This window comes from Pongo pygmaeus, chromosome 1, assembly GCF_028885625.2.
Source record: "Pongo pygmaeus isolate AG05252 chromosome 1, NHGRI_mPonPyg2-v2.0_pri, whole genome shotgun sequence".
NCBI lineage: Eukaryota > Metazoa > Chordata > Mammalia > Primates > Hominidae > Pongo > Pongo pygmaeus.
The window spans coordinates 41,928,329-41,950,681 of NC_072373.2; the positions used below are offsets into that span (position 1 = coordinate 41,928,329).

Here is a 22,353-nt window from a genome sequence, read left to right on the forward strand (position 1 = left end):
ACAAAACTGCTATGAAAATTCATGTACAAGTCTTTGTGTGGACATATGATTTCATGTCTCTTGGGTAAAAACCTAAGAGTAAAATGTTGAGTGTGTTTCTAAGGTTTTAAGAATCTGTTGAACTATTTTCTAAAGTTAATGTTATAATTTTACCTGCCAAATAGCAGTATATTATAATTGCAGTTACTCCACCTCATCGCCAACACTTGGCTTGGTCAATATTTTTCATTTTAGCCATTCTAGTGGGTATATATTGTTATCTCATTTCGGGTTTTGTCTTGTATGACTCAGCCCACTTTCACATTCTCCTGGTTCAGATGTTCCATTCAAAGCAAGTTGATTTATTCTGTGCTATACTCACAATTAACACATCATCACTTTCATGTCTGTTGCAATATGAGCTGTCAACCCAAAGAACACTCTGCTTTCCATTCTGCATACTTATCCTTTAAGGAATAGACTTGCACTTGCTTTGCTTAGGCACCTCTATCGGTTTAGAAAAAGAGCATGCCCTTTCAAATATATAAATTTATAAATTATATATGCATACAAACATAAATTATATGCCTCAATATAAATTTTTGAAATGTAATACAGATAAAATAAATATTTTAAATGCTTTGTTAATCATCATGACTTAGCACAATCATTAGCTAATGTCTAACAGGACAAAAAACAGTCACATTGAGTCTCTCTGTTCACAATAGTGAATGTAAAACTTATTTCGACAGTCTTCATGATACTTTCTAGGTTTTTTGGTTTCATCAAGTTGTGATCAGTTGTGATTAGACTGACAGCATTTCTTCCACTTAATGCCTCTGACAAAAAATGTGTATACATGTGTCTTTGTGGGGAGGGTGAGAGGGATTGTCAACTCTGCCATTTTCTTGTTTTCTGGAGTTGGTTTTATTACTGGGATCTTCACCCAGTATTTCTGTGTAGGACACTTTTGATGTTACCTGTCCAAATGTGAAGGTTATTTTAGATTAAAATAGATAATATAAATCACACATCCACTCATATGAGCATATGTAAACCAAAATACATCACAAAGCACAGAAAGCAAACTGGAACTTCCCTTCTATCTTGCACATTTACCTAGCAGGGATAACCAAACCAGATCCTATATGAGGACCACGTGAGGGCGCCAGAGTCCACCCTATATTAAACACTGTCTGGTAACGCTTAATTCGTGTACTATTTTATGGCTCAGAATGTGGTCTATCCCCATGAATGTGAGCGGGAGAATATGTGTTCTGCTGTTGTGGATGAAGTCATCTATATATGTCAATTATACCCAAGTGAATTGATGGTGCTGTTGAATTCAAGTATGTCCTTATGGATTTTCTGCTTGCTGAATCTGCCCATTTCTGATAAGGAGACTTCAGCACCTTTTCTGATATCAGAAGGATATCATAGAAGTCTCCAACTATGATAGTAAATCCATCTATTTCTCCTTGCAGTTCTATGGGTTTTGCCTCACATATTTTGTCTCTCCATCAGGTGCATACATATGGGATATTGTTATGTCTTCTTGGATAATTGGCCCCTTTATCATTATATGATGCCCCTCTTTATCCCTAATAATTTTTCTTGGTCTGAAGTCTGCTGTGTTTGAAATTAATACAGCTATTCTTGGTTTCTGTGACTAGCATTAGCATGGTATATCTTTATCCATTTACTTTTAATATATATTGTCTATATTTAAAACAGTCTTGTTGTACACAGTATATAGTTGGGTCTTGTTTCTTGATCCACTCTGATGATCTGTTTCAAATGGTGCATTTAGATCATTGACACTCAAAATGATTGTTGATATAGTTGCTTTAGTTTTGTTACTGGTTTCTATTTGTTGCTTTTGTTCTCTTATTCTCTGTTTCTATTTTTTGTCTTCCATTCTTTTCCTGCCCTTTATTGTTTTTTGTTTTGTTTTGTTTGTTGTTTGTTTCTTTTTTTTTTTTTTTTTTTTTGATTTGGAGTTGTGCTCTGTCACCCAGGCTGGAGTGCAATGGCACGATCTCGGCTCACTGCAACCTCTGCCTCCCAGATTCAAGCGATTCTCATGCCTCAGCCTCCCGAGTAGCTGGGACTATAGGCACCCACCATCATGCCCTGGTAATTTTTGTATTTTTGTAGAGACAGGGTTTCACTATGTTGGCCAAGCTGGTCTTGAACTCCTGACCTCAGGTGATCCGCCCACCTCAGCCTCCCAAAGTCCTGGGATTATGAGCATGAGCCACCGTCCCCGGCCCTCTTTATTGTTTTAACTGAGCATTTTATATGATGCAATTCTCTCTTCCTTATTAACATATAAATTATAGTTCTTTTTTTCACATTTTTCAGTGGTTGTCCTACATTTGCAATATCTATTTGCAGCTAATCTAAGTCCTCTTTCAAATAGCACTATACCACTTTACAGGTACTGTGAGTAACTCATAATAACAAAACAATCCTAGTTCCTCTGCTATTTTTTGCCCTATGCAATCTGTTTATAGATTCACTCCTTAAGTGCTAGTAAAGCCATATACCTTTCACTCATCCTTTCCTGATCATAGGAGTTGAGGTTTCTCCCTTTTCAGTGATCCTGCAGTCTTGCACACTTCTTAGTCATGGTTTTTCAGACATGCATGGGGGTTTTCAGATTACAAAACACTGTCACATGCATTACACCATCTGATTTTCAAAACATCTCTCTCAGAGATCAGGATGTCAGTTATGCTCATTTTATACATGTGGACACTGAACGTCAGTGATGTGACTTAACTTACTGGGTCCAAGACACCAGCTGGTAAGTAGCAGAGGCTGGAAAAAGCAGAACGCTGGCTTCCTAATAAGTAGATTTCATAAAACTCCACCACCTGCTTCTATATGCATACACCCTGGGTGCATAGCTCTTATACTTCTTTAAAATTCCAAAGGACCATGCACACTGGAAGCATCCATCAGCATTTTAAAATTTAAATTATGTCAGCAACAAAATTTCTAGGTAGTTTAGTTTAGGCTGTTTCACAGTTGGAGGTTATTGTGATAACCTCAGTAAATTTTTTTCTGCAATTAATAGTGTCTGGGATTGTTTATAACAGTAACTTAACATACGCTAACTAAAACAACATTCTAGTAAGAAGAGGGCCAGTACTCCCAAAGATGACACAAATTCCTAAGCACTGACAACAGATTGCTTAACTTACTGGGCATGCTTCTCTCCTAAAAATAAAATTGTACGTTTTATCACATCTCTGCACCTGACAGGTTACTTTCCGGTGCTTAAGGAGATCAAATACTAAAAACAACTCTTGCGGGACTTGGTTCTACTTTATTTTATTCACTCTTTTAGAGAAGAAGGAACACTCAAATAATGAATGTAGTGGCAAAGAAGGGCGAACCCGGAGTTGTCAGGAATAGGCTGGACAAAAACAACCAAGACTGTCACTTCAAATGAGATGTTGCCAGTGAGTCTAGGCAACCAAGAAGACTTCTGGGGAGCCGAAAAATAATAATAGAAGGGTTCTAACTGAAGATGTTTACCTATTTGAAGTTAAGAAAAAGGAAGAGATGTGGCCTCAAAATTTCCATAATAATTATAATAGGCGTTATTTTGTACTAAACACATTGCTAAAATGCGAACTGTAAACATATCTACTGTCCTTTCTACCTGCAGCGGTTACATTGCATGTTCTGGGGCTTCCCTTGCTCTTCTAATCCCCAAGTGCCTGGCATGCATCTTCTTAAAGTATGCTGTCAGTTAAGTGCATGATGATGATGGCGGTGGTGGCTTGGTGTGGGGGACGAGGACAATTCCATGCGGGGCAGTTGTCAGGTAATACCTGCATCCCTAGGACTGCTTGTCTAAACACCATTGGGAGCAAAGTGCAGAGGTAATGTTTGGGGGATAGAAATGAACTCGGGGACACATAGCCCTGTGTTAGACACTCGACAGGCTTTATGCCACTGAGGCAGCAACTCCACAATGCAGAGATACCAGTGTCCCCATTTTACAGAAGAGCAAACAGACTTAGGTGTGCTAACTTGCCTCACAGTTAAGTTTCTAGGACCAGAACTCAGGTTTGTCGGATCCCCAAGTCCCGTTTCGCTAGGATCAACGCCACGTCTTGGCTATAGCCAGCCTACACTGTGAATACACAAAGGCAAGGAATTTCGTGCGGCACCCGCTCAGCATCTGCGCCTTCCTCGCCGCTGGTCACGACTTAAGCCCCTGCACTTGGGAACTCCACGCTTACCCAGAAGCAGCGAAGGTCTCCAGTGAGCAGAAGGATCCTACACCCGCCGCCCTGCCGGGTCGCGCTCTCAGCCCACCTATCGCGCTGCCTTCGGACCCGGGCGCGCAGAGCAGCACAGCCCAGCGCGGCACGCGAGTTCTCTGCGGGGCCCCGGGTTCCTCGTCCGCCCGAGAGCCTCCCCACGCCCGCCCGCGTCTCACCCCAGGCCACCGGCAGCGCGAGCAGCACCGCAACCGCCAGCAGGGATACTCCGCAGCAGAAGGGGAGACCGGGCGCCGGCGGCCCGACAGGCTCCGGGCTTCTTGAAGAAGAGGCCCCCATTCTCCCCAAGCACATCTACAAACCAGATTTGATCTCAAAGAAAACTGAAATAAGAGGAAAAGCTCAGCGAAAATAGGAGTGACCAATCATTGTGCTCCGCGCCCAGAGTTTGGGGAGGGCTGCGGGGTTCCGGGACAAAATGCTTTTAACCACAGCTTCCCCTTCATGGGCGAGGCCATGTTTACTCCCCATTTGCATTGTTTCTAACGAGTTTCGCTGGCAGAGCCCACCTTGCTGACCCAGGTGCAGCAGCAGAGTTTGACAATGCTTGGGCTTCCGATGGATCCCGCGTGTGAGGCCCTGAGCTTCCAGACAAAGGCGGTGGATGATGGCAGCTCGCCTCCAAACACCCTGCTTAACTTTTCCTCTTTGCAAGAGTGTGTGTGGGAAGGTCAGCTAATTAAATGCCTCCTCTCTGTGTTGACGGGCAATTGCAGGCGATGTGTGCAGTGTACAGGGAATGTGAAGAAACAATTTCCTTACCCTGAATTGAGACGTCATGCCATTGTAAGATTTTTTAAAAGGGAGGGACAATTAGATACACATTTAAAAAATGTACATCTGTGTATAGTATGGAAGGTAGATTAGAATAGGGCAATAATGGACTGGGAAGACCAGTCAGGGAGCTTTTGCCGACATCCAAGTGAGGTTTGATGGCGGCCCTGACTGGGTGGATAAAGTGGACAATTAATAGATATTGGAGATGGAATGAACAGTTGCTCATGTATTGGATTTTGGTTACTTCCTTTCTTAAGGTTGGTGGTGAGAAGAAAGCAATCAAGAGTTAGCCCCCTTGCGATAGTTTGCTGAGAATGATGGTTTCCAGCTTCCACAATGAGAACGCATGGACACAGGAAGGGGAACATCACACACCCACACACCGGGGCCTGTTGTGGGGTGGGGGGAGGGGGGAGGGATAGCATTAGGAGATATACCTAATGTAAACGACGAGTTAATGGGTGCAGCACACCAACATGGCACATGTATACATATGTAACAAACCTGCACGTTGTGCACATGTACCCTAAAACTTAAAGTATAATAAGAAAAATAAAGAAAAAAAAGAAATAAACAAATAAATAAATAAATAAATAAATAAGTTTTAAAAAGGTAGAAAAAATAATATTTTATCTTTTTTATTGGGGGTGGCCTGTCCTTCTGACATGTATTGCCTGTCTGTAGGTATACTATTTTGCTACTTATCCTGGGTTTTTCTCTTAAAATAATTTTGAGTTTAAACCTTGATTTTGTTGTTGTTGTTGCTAATTTTATGTTAAACTTGTTTTCCTTAACTATTAAAAGGAGACATGATTCAGAAAAAAAAAAAAAAAAGAGCCCCAGGATTAGAAATGAATGGTGGTGCTACTTATTGAAGTAAGAAATATGGATGTAAGAGTGACAGATTTAGGGCACAGGGTTAAGTATTCAAGGATGAATGTATTCCTCCTATCTATCTGTGATCCTGTGCCCTTTAAACAATCTCTCTCCATCTCCCATTGTCTCTCCCTTCCGCAGCCTCTGGTAACCAGTATTCTACCCTCTTCTTCTATGAGATGAGCTTTTCTAGAGTCCACACATGACTGATAACATACAGGATTTGTCTTTCTGTGCGCATTGGTTTCCATTAGGCTTTCTCCCAAAATTCTAGTGGAAGAAATGTCTACTTTGATCATGTCACTTATCACACTTTTTAATACATCCAGTGACATTCTTTTAAGGATTTGCTATCATCATTTCAAGTTATTCTCAACAGCGTAATGGGAGTAGCAGTCAGATTGTAGTAGGCTTAGGAAAAGAGAAGAGGAGAAGGCTCAGTTCCCCAGTTTTACATCACATGCTATCAGAAGGTGCCACTCCTTACCACTTCTGCTGGTATCCATCTCCTAGTATCTACTTTCTCCCCTCATTCCTTGAAAGTTTTAGCTCCTGGATCACGGCCACCTTCTCCACTATTACTTCTGCCACAGTCCCTGGTGATTTCAACACTCACAGAAATAGTATTTTCAAATCCCTGGCCTTCCAGTGCCTTGACCTCTTCTCTGCCTGTGGTCTTGTCCTCCACTCTCCTCTGACTCTAATGCTCATGTGCATGCTCTGAAACTTGTCACCTTCACTGCAACCCTCAGTGGTTTCAATGATCCCACTCTCTGACCACCAATCCTACTCTTCTCTTTTACCCTAGTACCATTAAACTGAATCCAGCAATCTTTGTCTGTCTCAGTGCCTGCAGCCCATTGATCCTACCACTATCTCTCTCAGCTTCTCACCTCCTTTGTATCTTCACTTTCATCACTACCAGGTTAAATTCCATACTCTGTCATTATAATCACCATCTTGCACCCACCGTTAGCTCCCTCACTCTTCTCTTGGTTTATTGTAGCCATTAGACAAAACAACATTCCTGGTTAGAATCAATTCTCCATTATTTTGCTCCCATACCTGTGAAACTGACTGTGGCTGGAAAAGACACGTAGCCCAATGACTAGCCTTAGTTTAGTAACAAATAATTTCAAATGGACTGTTATACTTCTGCCTGACATTCCCACTATTGTTTGTCTAATCCATTTATTCTCCCATTCTCCTAAGTGACTATTTCATATTTTTATTTTGACATTTATTTCTGACACCTTCTCCAACATTCTTAATTTCTGTGAATTGCTTTCTTTCTTTCTTTATTGAGAAAATAGAAACAATCAAATAGATCTACAATTTTCTACCATCACTCCACCCAAATTCTTGTATTTGGCCCATGTAACCTCCTTCTCTCCTGTTAATATAATTATACTGTTCACAGTCTAAGTCTAAGGGTGATCTCTCCACTTGTGCCCTAGATTCGATTTGCTCTCACTCACTCGAGGAAACCAGCAATTCTCACTTCCTCCAGCATTATCATACCCGTCTTTCTGATGGATTTTTACCATCAGCTTGCAAACAAATTATTTCTCCAAGTACAGCAGGTGTATTTTTCTCTTCAGTTTTTTTCCTCCCATTTAATATTCCTTTTGCTTAGAATGCTCTTTCCCCAGATATCTGTCTGCATGGCTACTACCTCATCTCCTTGAGTTATTTGGCTCAAATGAGACCTTCTTAATGGAGGCTTCCTTGGCCACTATTTAAAATTGCACATTAATTCAGAACTTCCTTTCCTTTTTGCCCGTTTTATATAGATTAAAAACTATACTTATCATTTTTTCATTTTATTACCATCTGAAAATCTGCTTATTGTGTGTCTCTCCCACTAGAATAAAAGCTGCGTGAGAACATGTCAGTTTACCACTGCCAAATCCCATGACCTAAAATAATGCTTAGCACAGAGAAGGAGCTCCATAATTATTACTTGAATGAATGACTACAGTGGTTGAGACAGCTAAAGTCAACCACTTTTTCAGAAAATTTGGTGTAAGAGAGGTAGTTTAAACGAGAAACATAGATGGTTTGGGGGAAGATTTGTTTTCAGATGGAGGTGAAGGTGGATATTTCTTGCTTTAAATGGGTCCCTTCCTCTGGGATTTGCCCCTAGATTTTTCCATTGGGAAATCCCCTCTTTCCCATAGTTCAATGTGATTCTGGAAGACTATGGTTTCTTGACCTCAATATTATTGACATCGTGGACCAGATAATTCTTTGTTCTGGAGGGCTGTCTTGTGCCTTGGAGGATGTTTGGCAATATCCCTGGCCTCTACCTACTAGAGGCCGGAAGCCCTACCCTCCTCCAGTTGTAGTAACCAAAAATGTCTCTAGACACTGCCAAATGTCCTTGGGAAGGCAAAATCATCCCACTTGAGAACCAATGAGGTAGACCAACCCTACCCCCATCTCCAAGGCTGGGCAGGCAACTCAGGCCTTGCCCTGTGTTTATTTCACTGTCCTGCTCCTAGTTATTTGGGGGCATGTAACCCTATTTGGAGAATGAGAGCTATTGAAGGGACTTTTGAAAGACTTATTGGACAAGAGAAGCTCTTTGTACTGGAAGGCTAAGCTGATGAGACGTGCGCTTCGCATCGTCAGTAAATATTTTGCCGTTTTTTAGGGAGTTTCTTCCAGAGAATGAAGCCAGCCAGGCAAAGCAGAAGGAGAAGATATTTCTGAAGGCATGCTTTGACTCTTTGACTATTCCTGTTTGACAAAAGCCAGCTACACGCTTGGACTTTTCTGTCATGTGATTTAGCAAAATTCATTTTTGGTCTAAGCCAGTGTGAGGTGGATTTCTGTCACATGCAGCTCAGCAGGTCTTGGCTTCAGGAGTTTTGGAGGTGGAACGAAGGAGCCAGTGATGAGAGACGGTCTAACTGAAGGAACAATGTCCTGGAAAAGACAGAAAGGGATGAAGAGAGAAAGATATAGGCTGTGAAAAGTGGAAGATAGACATGAGGGTAAGGGTGAGTGGATGTAGATAGGATGGAAGGTGGAGGGAGAGGAAGTTGAGAGATTTACCTTCGGATGTTTTCATCATCCCTTAATAGAAGGAAGAATGAATGAATGTAGAATAGAGTGGATGGCTCGAGGTGAGTGAACAGACAATGTGGGGAAATCAAAGTGTTGCTGACTGTAAACGAATAAAAGATGCTGAAGAGCATCCCACTTCCGGGTATGGATCCAAAAGAATTGAAGGCAATGTCTGAAAAGACATCTGCACACCCATGCTCATGGAAGCACTATTCACAATAGTAGAGATGGAAACAACCTGATATGGTTTGGATCTGTGTTTCCACCAAATATTATGTCAGATTGTAATCTCCAGTGTTGGAGAGGGGCCTACTAGGAGGTGATTGGATCATGAAGGTGGATTTCTCATGAATGGATTAGCTTGGTACCGTATAGGGAGTGAGTTCTCAGCAAATCTAGTAGTTTAAAAGTGTGTAGCACCTGCCCCCTCTCTCTCTTCCTCCTGCTCCCACCGTATGAGATGCCTTGCTCTCCCTTTGCCTTCCTCCCTGGTTGTGAGTTTCCCAAGGACTCCCCAGAAGGCAGGAAGAAGTCAGCAGCATGCTTCCTGTACAGACCCTGGAACCATAAGCCAATTAAACCTCTTTTGTTTATACATTGCCCAGTCTCAGGTATTTCTTTATAGCAATGTGGGAAGAAACTAATACAGAAAATTGGTACCCAGGAGTGGGTAATTGCTATAAAGATACCTGAAAATGTGGCAGCAACTTTGGAACTGGGTAAAGGCAGAGGTTGGAAAAATATGGAGGGCTCAGAAGAATGCTGTGTTCCCATCCAAATTTCATGTCAAATTGTAATCCCCAGTTGTTGGGGGTGGGACCTGGTAGGAGGTGATTGGATCATGAGGGTGGATCCTTCATGAATGGTTTAGCATCATCCCCTTGGTGCTGTTCTAGTGTGTGGCACCTCCCCGTTCTCTCCCTTGCTCCTGCTTCTGCCATGTAAAACATGCCTGGCTTCCCTCTTCACCTTCTGCCATAATTGTCAGTTTCCTGGGGGCCTCCCCAGAAGCTTAGCAGATGCCAGTATCATGCTTCTCATACAGTCTGTGGAACCATGAGCCAATTAAAACTCTTTTCTTTATAAATTACTCAGTCTCAGGTATTTCTATATTGCAATGTAAGAACAGACTAATACACAACCTAATGTCTACTGACAGATGAATGGATAAACAAAATGTATAAACAAAATTGCATATACACACAATGAATTTCTTTCCTTAAAAAGAAATTCTTACACATGCTACAACATTAATGAACTTCAAGGACATTATGCTAAGTGAAATAAGTCAGTCACAAAAGGACAGGTACTGTATGATTCCACTTATGTGAGGTACTGAGAGTAGTCAAATTCATTGCAACAGAAAACAGAATGGTGGTTGCCAGGGACTGAAGGGATGGGGGAATGTGGAGTTACTATATAATGGATATAGAGTCTTAGTTTTATAAGAGAAAAAGAGTTGTGGAGATCTGCTTTACAACAATGTGAATGTACCTAACTCTACTGAACTGTACCCTTAAAAATGGTGAAGATGGTAAATTTTATGTTATGTTTTTAATCACAATTTTAAAAAACAGAAAAAAAAAGATGCTGAACAGCATACCTAGTCTAGGGGAAGGTAGAAAGTAAATTTGTGGTTACCAGTGAGCAAGGTTTTATTTTCTCAATAGTTTAAATGTTGGAACAGAGAAAATTAACAGCTATATCTATATCAAGGGTGTGGTGGGAGAGGATGAGTGAGCCGGGGAAGGTTTGGCTGGACAAATATAAGAGAAAGTCTTGAGGGTGAGGAAATTGAATTTGTGGATTGAAAGTTTGGCTAAAACGACCAAGTGATGGGATCCTGAATGAATAACTGTTAAATCGTGGACTCTAAAGCCCTAAGACTCTCTGTTATCCAAGAGTTCATTGACTCCAAAAAAATAAAAATAAAAAATAAGGCAAGTGTTGTATGTTTTCTTTACAATTACAATTTATTGAATGACTAATGTACACATTATTAAGTGAAATTTTACAAGCAACTAGAACTTATCACAAAACTGCTAAAGAAACATCCAAAGCTTGGATTGTACACCAAATCTCTAGAATTAAATCTCGATTCCCATAATTTAAAAAAACTTGTGCAAATTGGAATCACTGAGTGATTATGGAAAGGCAAAGTATATACAGTAATGTGAGAAAAACTCAAACCAAGTAAGGGTAAAAATGAAATGATTAACACCACCAGAGAAGGAAGCTACTATCAAAATAAAACCATACTTCCTAATAAAGGTAAGGCCATCATAATCCCAGAAAATGCTTCATACTTTATTTAGATAATTAAAAACACATTATAACCAAAAGCAGATAGTAACATTGAGTATGCTGATTACAAAAAGAAGATGGGTCTAGATACCAGGACAGCTCTTTTTAGTGCCTTCCTTAAAAAGGGCAAAACTTTTTAGAGCCATGTAATTGTTTATAGCCATGGCCTGGCTTCAGGCACCTCACAAGTGAGGCTTCAGAAAGTCCTTGAAGAATACATGGCAGTGAAACTGGGCTCCTATCTTTACCATAAAGATGTTCTTCTTGAGAATAAGTGCATATAGGAAGTGATCGCTTATGACATCATTTCATTGATCTTGAGGCCATATAAAGAGACTTGCTGATATTAGAGCAGTTTCTTCCTAATCAATATTCCGCTGAATTCCAAGCAACGAGGCACACTGAAATAGATCATTTCTGTTTAGGAAGCAGCATGAACAGCAGTGGTGCAACTCGAAGTTTAAATAATGCTAACATTCTCTTTACATACCAGTTACAGCTGGTATAACCAACAAAGCATCAAGTCTATTAGAAGATATCATTCTATTGAAAGGCCTTTCTTCATATAACATGCTCTGGGACAAATAACTACATTTTATATACATTCATATAAACATGAATTAAACTAAATGAGAAATGAAAGTACTAATCTTTCTCATTCATATACTCATTCAACAAATATTTATGTGCTAGGTGTACTCTGTACCTCAACTGGTTTGGATTTAGAGGTCACTAGTATGGTCCCCCTGTCATGACTCACCAGCAGCAGGTTACCTTTTCTTCCTCAACTGCCATCACAGATTTTCTATACCTTGTTTATGGTATGTATTATTACCTATGATATTTATGGGTCTTATTTTTCTTATTAAAATAAGTTGCAAGAGGACAGAGGTGGTATCTTTTTTATTTTATTTTATTTTATTTTGAGATGGAATCTCGCTTTGTCGGCAGGCTGGAGTGCAGTGGCGTGATCTCAGCTCACTGCAACCTCCAACTCCCCGGTTCAAGCAATTCTCCTGCCTCAGCCTCCCGAGTAGCTGGGATTACAGGCACGTGCCACCAAACCCAGCTAATTTTTGTATTTTTAGTAGAGACGGGGTTTCACCATGTTGGCCAAGATGGTCTCGATCTCCTGACCTCGTGATCTGCCTGCCTTGGCCTCCCAAAGTGCTGGGATTACAGACGTGAGCCACCACTCCCGGCTGGTATCTTTAGTTTCTAGATTATGCAGGAGAAAGCAGTTTAAACTCAGACATGAGCTTGCATTCCACCTTTGCCAATGATTGACCCTGAGACCTTGCCCAAGGTTTTCTTGGATATTATTTCTTCATCTTGGTATTATCTTGGGAGAACACCCACCTTTCAAAGTGGTACTGATGGCTAAGTAAGAGAGGGCATGAAAGACTGTCGCATAAGCCCCGGACAGAGTAAACCTTCAAATGTTCATCCCCATTTACTCATGGGAACCTCAGGTGCACATCTCATGTCGCCTGTCGGCCTTTCTGTACTCCCTATAAATTCAGTCTTCAATTCTTAGTTGATGATTTAATGCCTTCCTTTTTCTTCTTAACTCTCTAATACCTCCTTTCCGAGCCTCACTCTCAGCTGAATAATTTGCTTTCTATTCACTGAGAAGACTGAATCATCGGAAGAGAACTTCCACACGTTCACTCCCCATCACAGCTCCCAGCCTGCCTTCATCCGCACCTGCAGATTCTGCCCTCCCTCCTGTTACTAAGCCCATACAGCTAGGAGCTCCTCTGCTTAATCTGTTCCTCCCAGCTTACCCAGACCTTGCTCAAGCAATTCTTCTCTCTCTTTCCGCCATCACTCTTTCCCTTTCTACTAAATTATTCCCATCAGCATGTAGGAATAGGGCATAGCTGCTATTTCTCCAATCTTAATATTTCTGTTGACTTTATGTTTTACTCTTGCTAGCACTTTACTTATTTGCTCCTTTTTATAGAAAAAAAACAGAAAGGTTGTCTATAGTTGATAGCTGCAATTTCTCTCCTTTCATTCTCTCTTAAGCTCAGTCCAGTCAGGCTCCTGCCTCCTTCCTCTCTTCAAAAACTGTCTTGTCAAGTTCAGCAGCAAATTTTGTGCTGCTTGCCTATAATCCCAGCTACTCAGGAGACTGAGGCATGAGAATCACTTGAACCCAGGAAGTAGAGGCTGCCGTGAGTTGAGATCACACCACTGCACTCCAGCCTGGGTGACAGAGTGAGACCCTGTCTCAAAAAAAAAAAAAAAAATTGTACTACTGAATTTCAATGGTCAGTTTTCAGGGCTCATTTTCTTGGCCTACCAGCAACACTGGACAGAGTTGATCACTCCCTCCTCCCTAAAATTCTTTCTTTGCCTGACTTTAAGGTTCTTCTCTGGATAGTATCAGAGGCTGCTCCTTCACTCCTTAGTAGGCGCCTTCTCACTCCATGACTCCTAATGTTGGAGGATCCAGGGCTCAATACTTGGACCTTTTCTTTTCGCTAGCCTCTTTCACTTCTCCTCAGAGATCTTATTCAGTCTCCTTGTTATGTACATCCATATGATGACAAAGCCCAAATTTTTATCTCCAGCCTGGACCAATTGCCCAAAATACAGACTTGTACATCAGCTGTCTTCTTGTCAAGTCTATTAGACATCCACACTTAACATCTCCACAGTGGAACTCCTGATTTTTCTCCCCAATCCTGCTCTTTGCATTCTCATACATGTTAATTAATGGTAGTTCTATCCTTCCAGTTGCTTAGGCAAAAGCCCTCGTGTCATTACTGACAGCTCTCTTCCTCTCACATTCTGATACAAACTATCAACAAATCCTACTGTCACTGTCTTAAAAATGCATGCAGAATCTGGCCTCTTCTCACAACCTGGTGGTAGCCACTGACAATTTCTTGCCTGGATGATTGCAGCAGCCTCCTCATTGACTCCCATCTTCCACCCGTGGCATCCTACAGTCTGTTCTTAACACGGCAGTTAAGGTGAATGTGTTGCTCCGCTCCTTAAAAGCTTCCAAATAAAAACCAATCTCTTTACCATGACCTAGCACGCTTTATACAATCATCCCCTCCTGGCCACCATCCCATTAGAATGACACAGCAGACTTTGTGCGATCATCCTCTCCCCCACATCCCACCCCCATCTCTGTCATTTCATCTCTACAACTCTAGGCCATGCTGGCCTCCTTGCTGTGCCACCAACACAGCTGGCACACACTGCCTTATGGCCTTTGCACCTACTGTTCTTTCTGGAATCCTCCTCCCCCATATGGCCACATGGCTGGTTTTTTTTTTTTTTTTTTGAGATGCAGTCTTGCTCTGTTGTCCAGGCTGGGGTGCAGTGGCGCAGTCTTGGCTCACTGCAACCTCCACCTCCTAGGCTCAAGTGATTCTCCTGCCTCAGCCTCCCGAGTAGCTGGGACCACAGGTGCACACCACCACGCTTGGCTAATTTTTGTATTTTTAGTAGAGACAGGGTTTTACCATGTTGAACAGAGTGGTCTCAAACTCTTGACCTCAAATGCTCTGCCCGCCTCAGCCTCCCAAAGTGCTGGGATTAAAGGCGTGAGCCACCAAGGCCGGCCCTGGCTCTTTACTTCCCTTGAGATTTTTCTCAAATGACATTCTCTTAGTAAGAGCTTTCCTTGCGACCACCCTGTTCTCTTTATCCCCCTTGCCTGCTTTATTATGTCTCTATATAATGCTTATCATCTTATTGATTTTATTCTTAGTTGTTTTGCTATTTAGTTTAATATTTGTTGAATGGATGAATGGATTAAAAAATTGGAACATTAGTTGGCAAAATGAAGTAGGTAAATGAACAATTGCTATGCATGATTACTGAAGACTTGTGCAATAGTAAGAAGCATATATATATACCGTGAATGCTATGCTTATTGATAAATACAAGTTGAAGGAAATTTTATATGTAAATTAATAATATTTCCATTTCATTACATACTACCAGTTTGTCTTCTGATCAACTGGCTGGGTTGTATGGATCAACAGAATATACTTCTCGTGCTTCTAAATGAAAAGCTTCTTTCTGGCTTGTATTTGTATAATAATTGCTAAACAGAAGAAGAAAGAAAAAAGTAATATCTTTACTCATTGACCATGTTTCAATGTAGCAATTATTTGCTTTCCATAATTCCCAACACATGGTAAGTACTTTTGTGGATGATTTCATTTTTTTAAATTATACTGTAAGTTCTAGGGTACATGTGCAGAATGTGCAGGTTTGTTACATAGGTACACATGCACCACGGTGGTTTGCTGCACCCATCAACCCGTCATCTACATTAGGTATTTCTCCTAATGCTATCCCTCCCCCAGCCCCCAACCCTGTGAAAGGCCCCAGTGTGTGATGTTCCCCTCCCTGTGCCCACGTGTTCTCATTGTTCAACTTTCACTTACAAGTGAAACACATACAGTGTTTGGTTTTCTGTGATGATTTCATTTTTATTGTTTTTACCCTATGAAGTGTAAACACTGTAACTCCATTTTTTGGAAAGGCACATAAAAAATTAATGATCTACGTTTGTAAGTGTTCAAGTCAGAGGCTGACACTAAGCAGCTTTACCCTAGGATCCAGGACACTTAATGACTAACAACTACAACTTCCAAATTGAAGAAAAGAAGCAAAAATAAGTTCTTATTTTAGAATCTGATCATAACTTTACCCTTTTGGTACTCAATCTTCTAGTCTAACTTAAAAGCTTTAAACGAGTTTGAAGAGAATGTTTTTACTTTCCTTCTTTGAAAGCACACATATTTCATTGTGCTTCTAAAACCACTTTGCCAGAATTACTAAAAGACAATAAAATGTGATTATACTACCATGTAGAGCTCTAAATTAACATAATACAAAATTACTGGGGAAGAAAGAATACTGCTAAGGACACTGACAGCATGTCACTCACTACAATATTGAAGAGTTCTGTGTATAGGAGATATGTTAAGAAGATTATAAAACAGTAATTTTTAGGTCAATGTGCGATTTAAGCTTTGTTACAATATCTTAGATGACTAGAAAAGAATAGCATAGTATCTTTCAAATGTTTAGATGGCTTTTCAAAATATTTAATATTGTCACTAGATATTCATTATTAAATGATTACTCATCTCATTTAAAAAAGCATTTCAGGCCGTTCAAGTGTCTTTATCAATTATTGGAAAATCTATTGAAGTGGGTTAGCAAATGGAAATAAAACAAATGAATGACAACTAGGAATCTGGTTAAACAGGTATGTTTGGTTCATATCAGTTGAGGCACTTAAGTATAGTACATGATATAATCATATTAATAAACAATAATTAGACTGGAATATTATAAATTATTTGCACTTGTAAGCATTCCCCAAATTTGCAAATTTTTATACACATGCAGTGCTCTGATAGCAAACTCAGTAGCATGAAGGAAAGAGACAGAGGCTATATTTTCTATGTATTTACGTTTCTAATTACTCTTGGCTGAAATTGTCTTGTGACTTCCTATGAGGAAGGCCCTGCAAATGACATCCCTAATTTTTTTGAGACCCTTTTCTCCTTGAATTCTGTGACACCACTCTCTCCTAGTTTTCCCCCTGCCTCTCTTCCTTCACTTTCTGCCTTTTGAACATTACTGTTCTTCTGAGGGCTGTTCTCATCCCAATTTTTATCTATTCTGTTCTTTTTGGTCCCACAGCTTCCATTGTGATTTAAGTGTCACCCACCTGAGTCCAGACCCTTCTCCCAAGTCCTAAATCATGAGTACCTCAAAGTACCAGGTGAGAACCAAACTCCTCATCTTCCCCCACAAACCTGCCCCTCTCCTCTTTTAGTGAGTCAGGGAGTCCACCTCATCGCCTTCATGTGAGCCATTCTATGTGCCTCCTTCTCCCCACATCCAGCATGTCACCAAGTCCTGGAAATCCTGTCTTCTTGATAGCAAAGAACCTCTTAGTAAATATTCTCATGGTCCTTGTGATTCTCCACAAGAAAAAAATACAGTGTGCAGTATGTCCAAATCTTATTTGCCATAGAACACCCTTTTTTTCTGAAGTCATTCATGAAAACAGGGTTGTGTGGTACACACTCTGGTAAACTCTACACTCTAAGTACACGCTAACTGTACAGCACAGCCAGAACCCCATAGGCAGCCCTCACCCTCCCGCCTCCAGCCTAGAACAAACTGCCCAGGTTCGTAGATACCCTCAGTACATAGTTTCAGTGCAACCCCTTCATGTCTGAGCCTATTCAAGGAATTACATAACTGAGCCATGGCATCAGATGGCACTGGTGGCAGGGTAAATGATAGATCCAGGGGACTTGGCACGTGAAAGAAATTTTGCTGGAGCTTTTTGGTAACATGTTTTAGGTGGCATGACTTGGTCATCTGCCCACTCGGAGCTACCTGACAGTTGGTAAGACTTCATTGGATTATCCACCCTAACGCTAGCATGTACAAAGACTCACGAACCTATGCACACATAACATCCGAGGCCAACACCTGACGGTATGCTTTGTTAAAAAAGTATCCTTTGCACATATCAGTATTCTGTAGCTTCCACAAGATTTATGTGTCAGGGTTTTTTTTTTTTTTCTTTAATGGCATGCCTCCACCTAAAGCTATGCCACTTTCGCCTTCAATCACCATCACACACACACTATTTCCTAGCCATTTCAAATGGCTTATGTAGTTCTCACAATACATGATGGAAAGCCAAGCCTCTGGGCCTTTATTCAAACTGCTCTTTCTATCTGGAATGCCTTTCTCTCCTCGTCTACACTCTCTTGAGGCTCACCTGAAACATCTCTTCCACGTTGAGACTTTTCCTGATTAAAACTCCCAAATATTGACCATTTGCTTTGCATTCTCACCAAATATCATACAATCCACCATGGCGACATTATTTTATGGTACTTGTTTAGCGACATGCTTGTCCTCCTTTACCAGGCTGTGACCTCCTTGATGACAAAGGCCATATGCTACTAGGCTTTGTGATTCTAGCCTAGTATAGTGCTAAGGCATAGTAGGGACTCAGCTGTTGTTGTGTAAGAATAGAATGAATGGACATGGTCATTCCTCTTTTCGCGTGACTTCTATTTCTCTAACATTACTGCTCAAATGTTTTAAAAGCCATGCATGTATATACTAGATAGAGCAACATATGAAAGTATCTACAGCAAATTGCTGACATCCATCAACTTAATATGTTGGACTTGAAGACACCAGCAGTTGTGCTGTGGAAGAGACTATTCAGTATCTTTATAAACTATTTAATTTGCTACAACAAGCATATTTACTTTTGTATTTTAAAAACTTATGCAAATATTTATAGTGATATAAAAAATATGTTTAAAGAAGGAAAACAAGATTTTTCAGTGATTTTAAATAGGGAAAAACAACTTTTGTGACTAGAAATACACTTTTTGTAATATAGAAAAGAAAAAAGGATGCAGTATCATTTTTAGTGATAAAACACTGGAGGCTTTATATTAAAAATGAAGGTTAAAATATGTCAATATTCCCTAATATTACTGAAGATTTTCCTTAAAATTCTTCTCAGTAAAATGAGACAAAAACAAATAAATGGAAATGTATAATCGGTAGATATGAGGTAGAAATTATTTCTACCAATAATAATTATTGGTAGAAAATATAGTTTTCTACTTAGATGATTGGGTAACTCACTGAAAAGCTGTTAGAATTAATGATTGTATAAAGATAGACTTTCCTAGATATAATTTGCAATTACTTATAAGACATAACCAAAAATGATTCTATTTATAAAGCAATAAAAATAAGATACTTTTATGTCTATGTAGCTTATATAAGGTAATCTATTAAATTTTAACTGAGATATAACAAAACATCTGAATAATTAGTCATCTGGTATTTCTGGAAGGAAATAGTGAATATCATGAAGAGGTCAGTTCTTCCCAAATAAATATATAGGTTTAAGGCACTTCCTATCAATGATCTAACATTTTATTTTATTTTTCTAGGGTATGGGAGGTGTAGTTGTGGTGCAAATAATTCTATAGCTTATCTGCAAAAATAAATAGAAGAAAATTTCAAAATAGTTTTAAAGAGGGGGAACATATGGCAGAAAAAGCTATTATAAAGCTACATTGATTAATAGAGTCGCTCTGGCTCATAGAGACAGGCCAATCAGTGGAATATAACCTATCTTGCATATCTATGTCAGACATCTCTGACATAAGCCCCAGTGTACATAAGAATTGAATAGGCATGCTTTATCTGATAAAGAAAACTATGACCAATGGTGAAGGGATGGTTTACTCAAAATAGGTTTTGAAAAAATTGAATATATAGGGAAAAAAAAGTACAAGTGGGTTTACTTCAACTACCATACCATAAAATAAATTCCTAATGGATTCAGATGTTTAAAAATAATTAAAAATAATATGTAAAAATATATCTAATTTCTGGATAAGAAAACATAACATACCAAAACATAGAAATGTAGTAATATAGCTAATTTTAAGTAATCATGAAAATGACTAAGGGAGAGAAAAGATTACTTGACCAAATGGAAAGACTTAGTATGTTTCTGAATGAGAACACATTACAGAAAAGATGCCAATTTCTCACAAATTAATCTATAGACTTAAATGTAATCACAATTTTTTTTTAAAATTACAAATGATTCTAAAAATCACCTATAGGAACAAACAGAAGAGAATAGAGAGGAAATCCTATAAAATTGTAGTGTGAATTCTTGCCCTACCAGATATAATAACATAAAGGTATTAATTAAACACAAAGTGGTTTGTAATGGAACAGGCAAATCAATGAAGCAGGAGAAGGGGTTGAGAAACACGACATATCCAGGTACATTAAATATTACTAAGAACAAACTTTCTGGCAAGTCATCTGACAATAGTTATCAAGTATATTAAATGCTCATGCACTTATCTTTAGTAATTCTAGAAATCTATTCTAGGGAAATAAGTGGGTATGAAAAAAGGTTTAGCCAAAGGTGTTACTCCTATCTTTATATATTATCAAAGTAAATTTGGAAGGAACTTAAAACACATAAATACATACATAAATACACACAGTAGAATAATATGCTATTTAGTAACTGAAACATGACTTAAAGACATAAAAACATAAACATGAGTCTAAATGAAAAAAATCAAGACAGAAGATGAAAATGACAAAATTTCAGTTTAAAGAGAGAAAAAATATACGAAAAAGATCAGATACGAATACACCAAAGTATTTGCAGTTGTTCCCACTGGGATTTTTTTCCTATTTTCTAGATTTGTTTACAATATACTATCTGAATAAACATCATTCAATAAAATAAGCTAAGTGTTTGACATCTCTTAAGTCCTACAGAAAGGGCTTTCTTTTGTATAGCACGAGATACTTCATTTAGTTATCACATTGCAGTATTTATTTCACATAACTTGTGTTTCTGTGTTTAGTTTCAGACAAGAAGCCAAAACCATTTGTGCATGTTGGTCAATCAAGTATTTGCATTTGAACTTACCGTTCTCTGTGTTTTGATATCATGTATAAGGTAACAACAACCAAGAAGGTAAGAAGTATCAAACCTGCAGCAATACCTAGAAGAAAAATCCAGCAAGTATCAAATGCCAGAAGACTATCACCTACATTGTTCTGACTGATTGTAGGGCCTGTTGCTAGTGGTGGGGAAAATGTTACGTGACTCATACTTAACTCTTCTTGGACATAAATGCTGAATTCCTGAATAATCATAGTTGAGCTTAAGGTTTTTCTGATTTGATCCAGTCCACATTTAATCTAAAGCACCAAGCACATGACTGCAAGGTTCCAGTCAACTTTTCATTGAGTTTTTCTGTTCCTTTTAGTTTTATTAGTAACAATCTTGTCACTGAGGTGACAAGAGAGAAATCTCAAGAATAGAAATTAGGTGCACAGGACACCAGGTTCTTATAATTTTGCATAACAACATTTAACTCTCAGCTGTGAAATATATTTTGCTACAGCAGAAGAAGCCTGCCTATTTCAATAGACCAAATCAAGCCAAACACCAACAGTTAATAAAAACTAAAATATCAATTTAAAAAGAAGAAAGAGCTGGCTGTTCAAATAATTTATCCAACTCTATGTCAAAGTGACATTTTGTAATGTGACATGTACATTGAAGTATCTTTAAAACACCAAAAAGAGAACATTCCCTATGAGTTAAATATATCATCAGATAGGATATAGGACCTCTAGCATTACATATTTTTAAAAAATATTATAAGAGCTTTTCTTCAAGTATTTAGGAAGACTTACCACAAAGGACAGGAGCAAGTGAACCTAAAAATAGTACAAAATCATGAAAATGATTATCAGTATAGTGTCATAATTCAATGTAGCCCCACGTTTCATGGTAACGTCCCAGAAATCAACACTCTAGCTCCCTTCCAAGTCGATTTAAAAGATGTATTGGGGCCAGGCACAGTGGCACATGCCTGTAATCCTAGCACTTTGAGAGGCCAAGGTGGGAAGATCACTTGAGCTCAGGAGTTTGAGACCAACCTGGGCAACATAGTGAGACCTTGTGTCTATTTAAAACAAAAACAAAAACAAAAAACAACAGATAAAAAAGATGTATTGGAACTTTGAGTTATATCCACTTGTTTCTTATGTAACAACTCACTGGCCTTTTTCTTTTTCACTCTAAGTAGATTGGGGGAGTTCACCGATGACAAAACCAATATACTCAACTTTATAATCAGAGATTTCTCAGGTTAGAATGCAAATATTAACTGTAACAACTAGTTATTTAACTTATTTCTGGAGTTCCCTGTCAAATTGTAAGCACTTATTAACTCAGATTCAGCACGTAGGGTGGTCTATGCAGCAACTCCTTACAAAATGTCAGGTTGCTTGTTTCACATTTTTGCTCCTTTTAAATAAGTGTTTCCCTCTATTTTCTTTTCTTCACTTTCCCCATCCTAAGAAAGCTGTGTTTTTTCTTTTCCTTTTTCTTTTTTATTTTATTTAATTTCTTTCTTTTTTTTTTTTTTTTGATAGAGTCTTACTCTGTTGT

The 22,353-nt window shown here is 39.1% G+C and overlaps 1 protein-coding gene across 1 annotated transcript in view; it reads right to left on the reverse strand.

The window, feature by feature from the left end:
* CR1 (complement C3b/C4b receptor 1 (Knops blood group)) overlaps positions 1 to 22,353 on the reverse strand; it is a 164,629-nt gene that overhangs the window by 129,669 nt on the left and 12,607 nt on the right. The window contains exons 17-22 of the mRNA XM_054485890.1: positions 21,594 to 21,617; positions 20,818 to 20,893; positions 15,296 to 15,381; positions 8,994 to 9,105; positions 8,775 to 8,904; positions 4,439 to 4,574 (exon numbers count right to left, since the gene is read on the reverse strand). Coding sequence (XP_054341865.1) covers positions 4,439 to 4,574; positions 8,775 to 8,904; positions 8,994 to 9,105; positions 15,296 to 15,381; positions 20,818 to 20,893; positions 21,594 to 21,617 — 564 coding nt within the window. The remainder of the gene's footprint in view (positions 1 to 4,438; positions 4,575 to 8,774; positions 8,905 to 8,993; positions 9,106 to 15,295; positions 15,382 to 20,817; positions 20,894 to 21,593; positions 21,618 to 22,353) is intronic.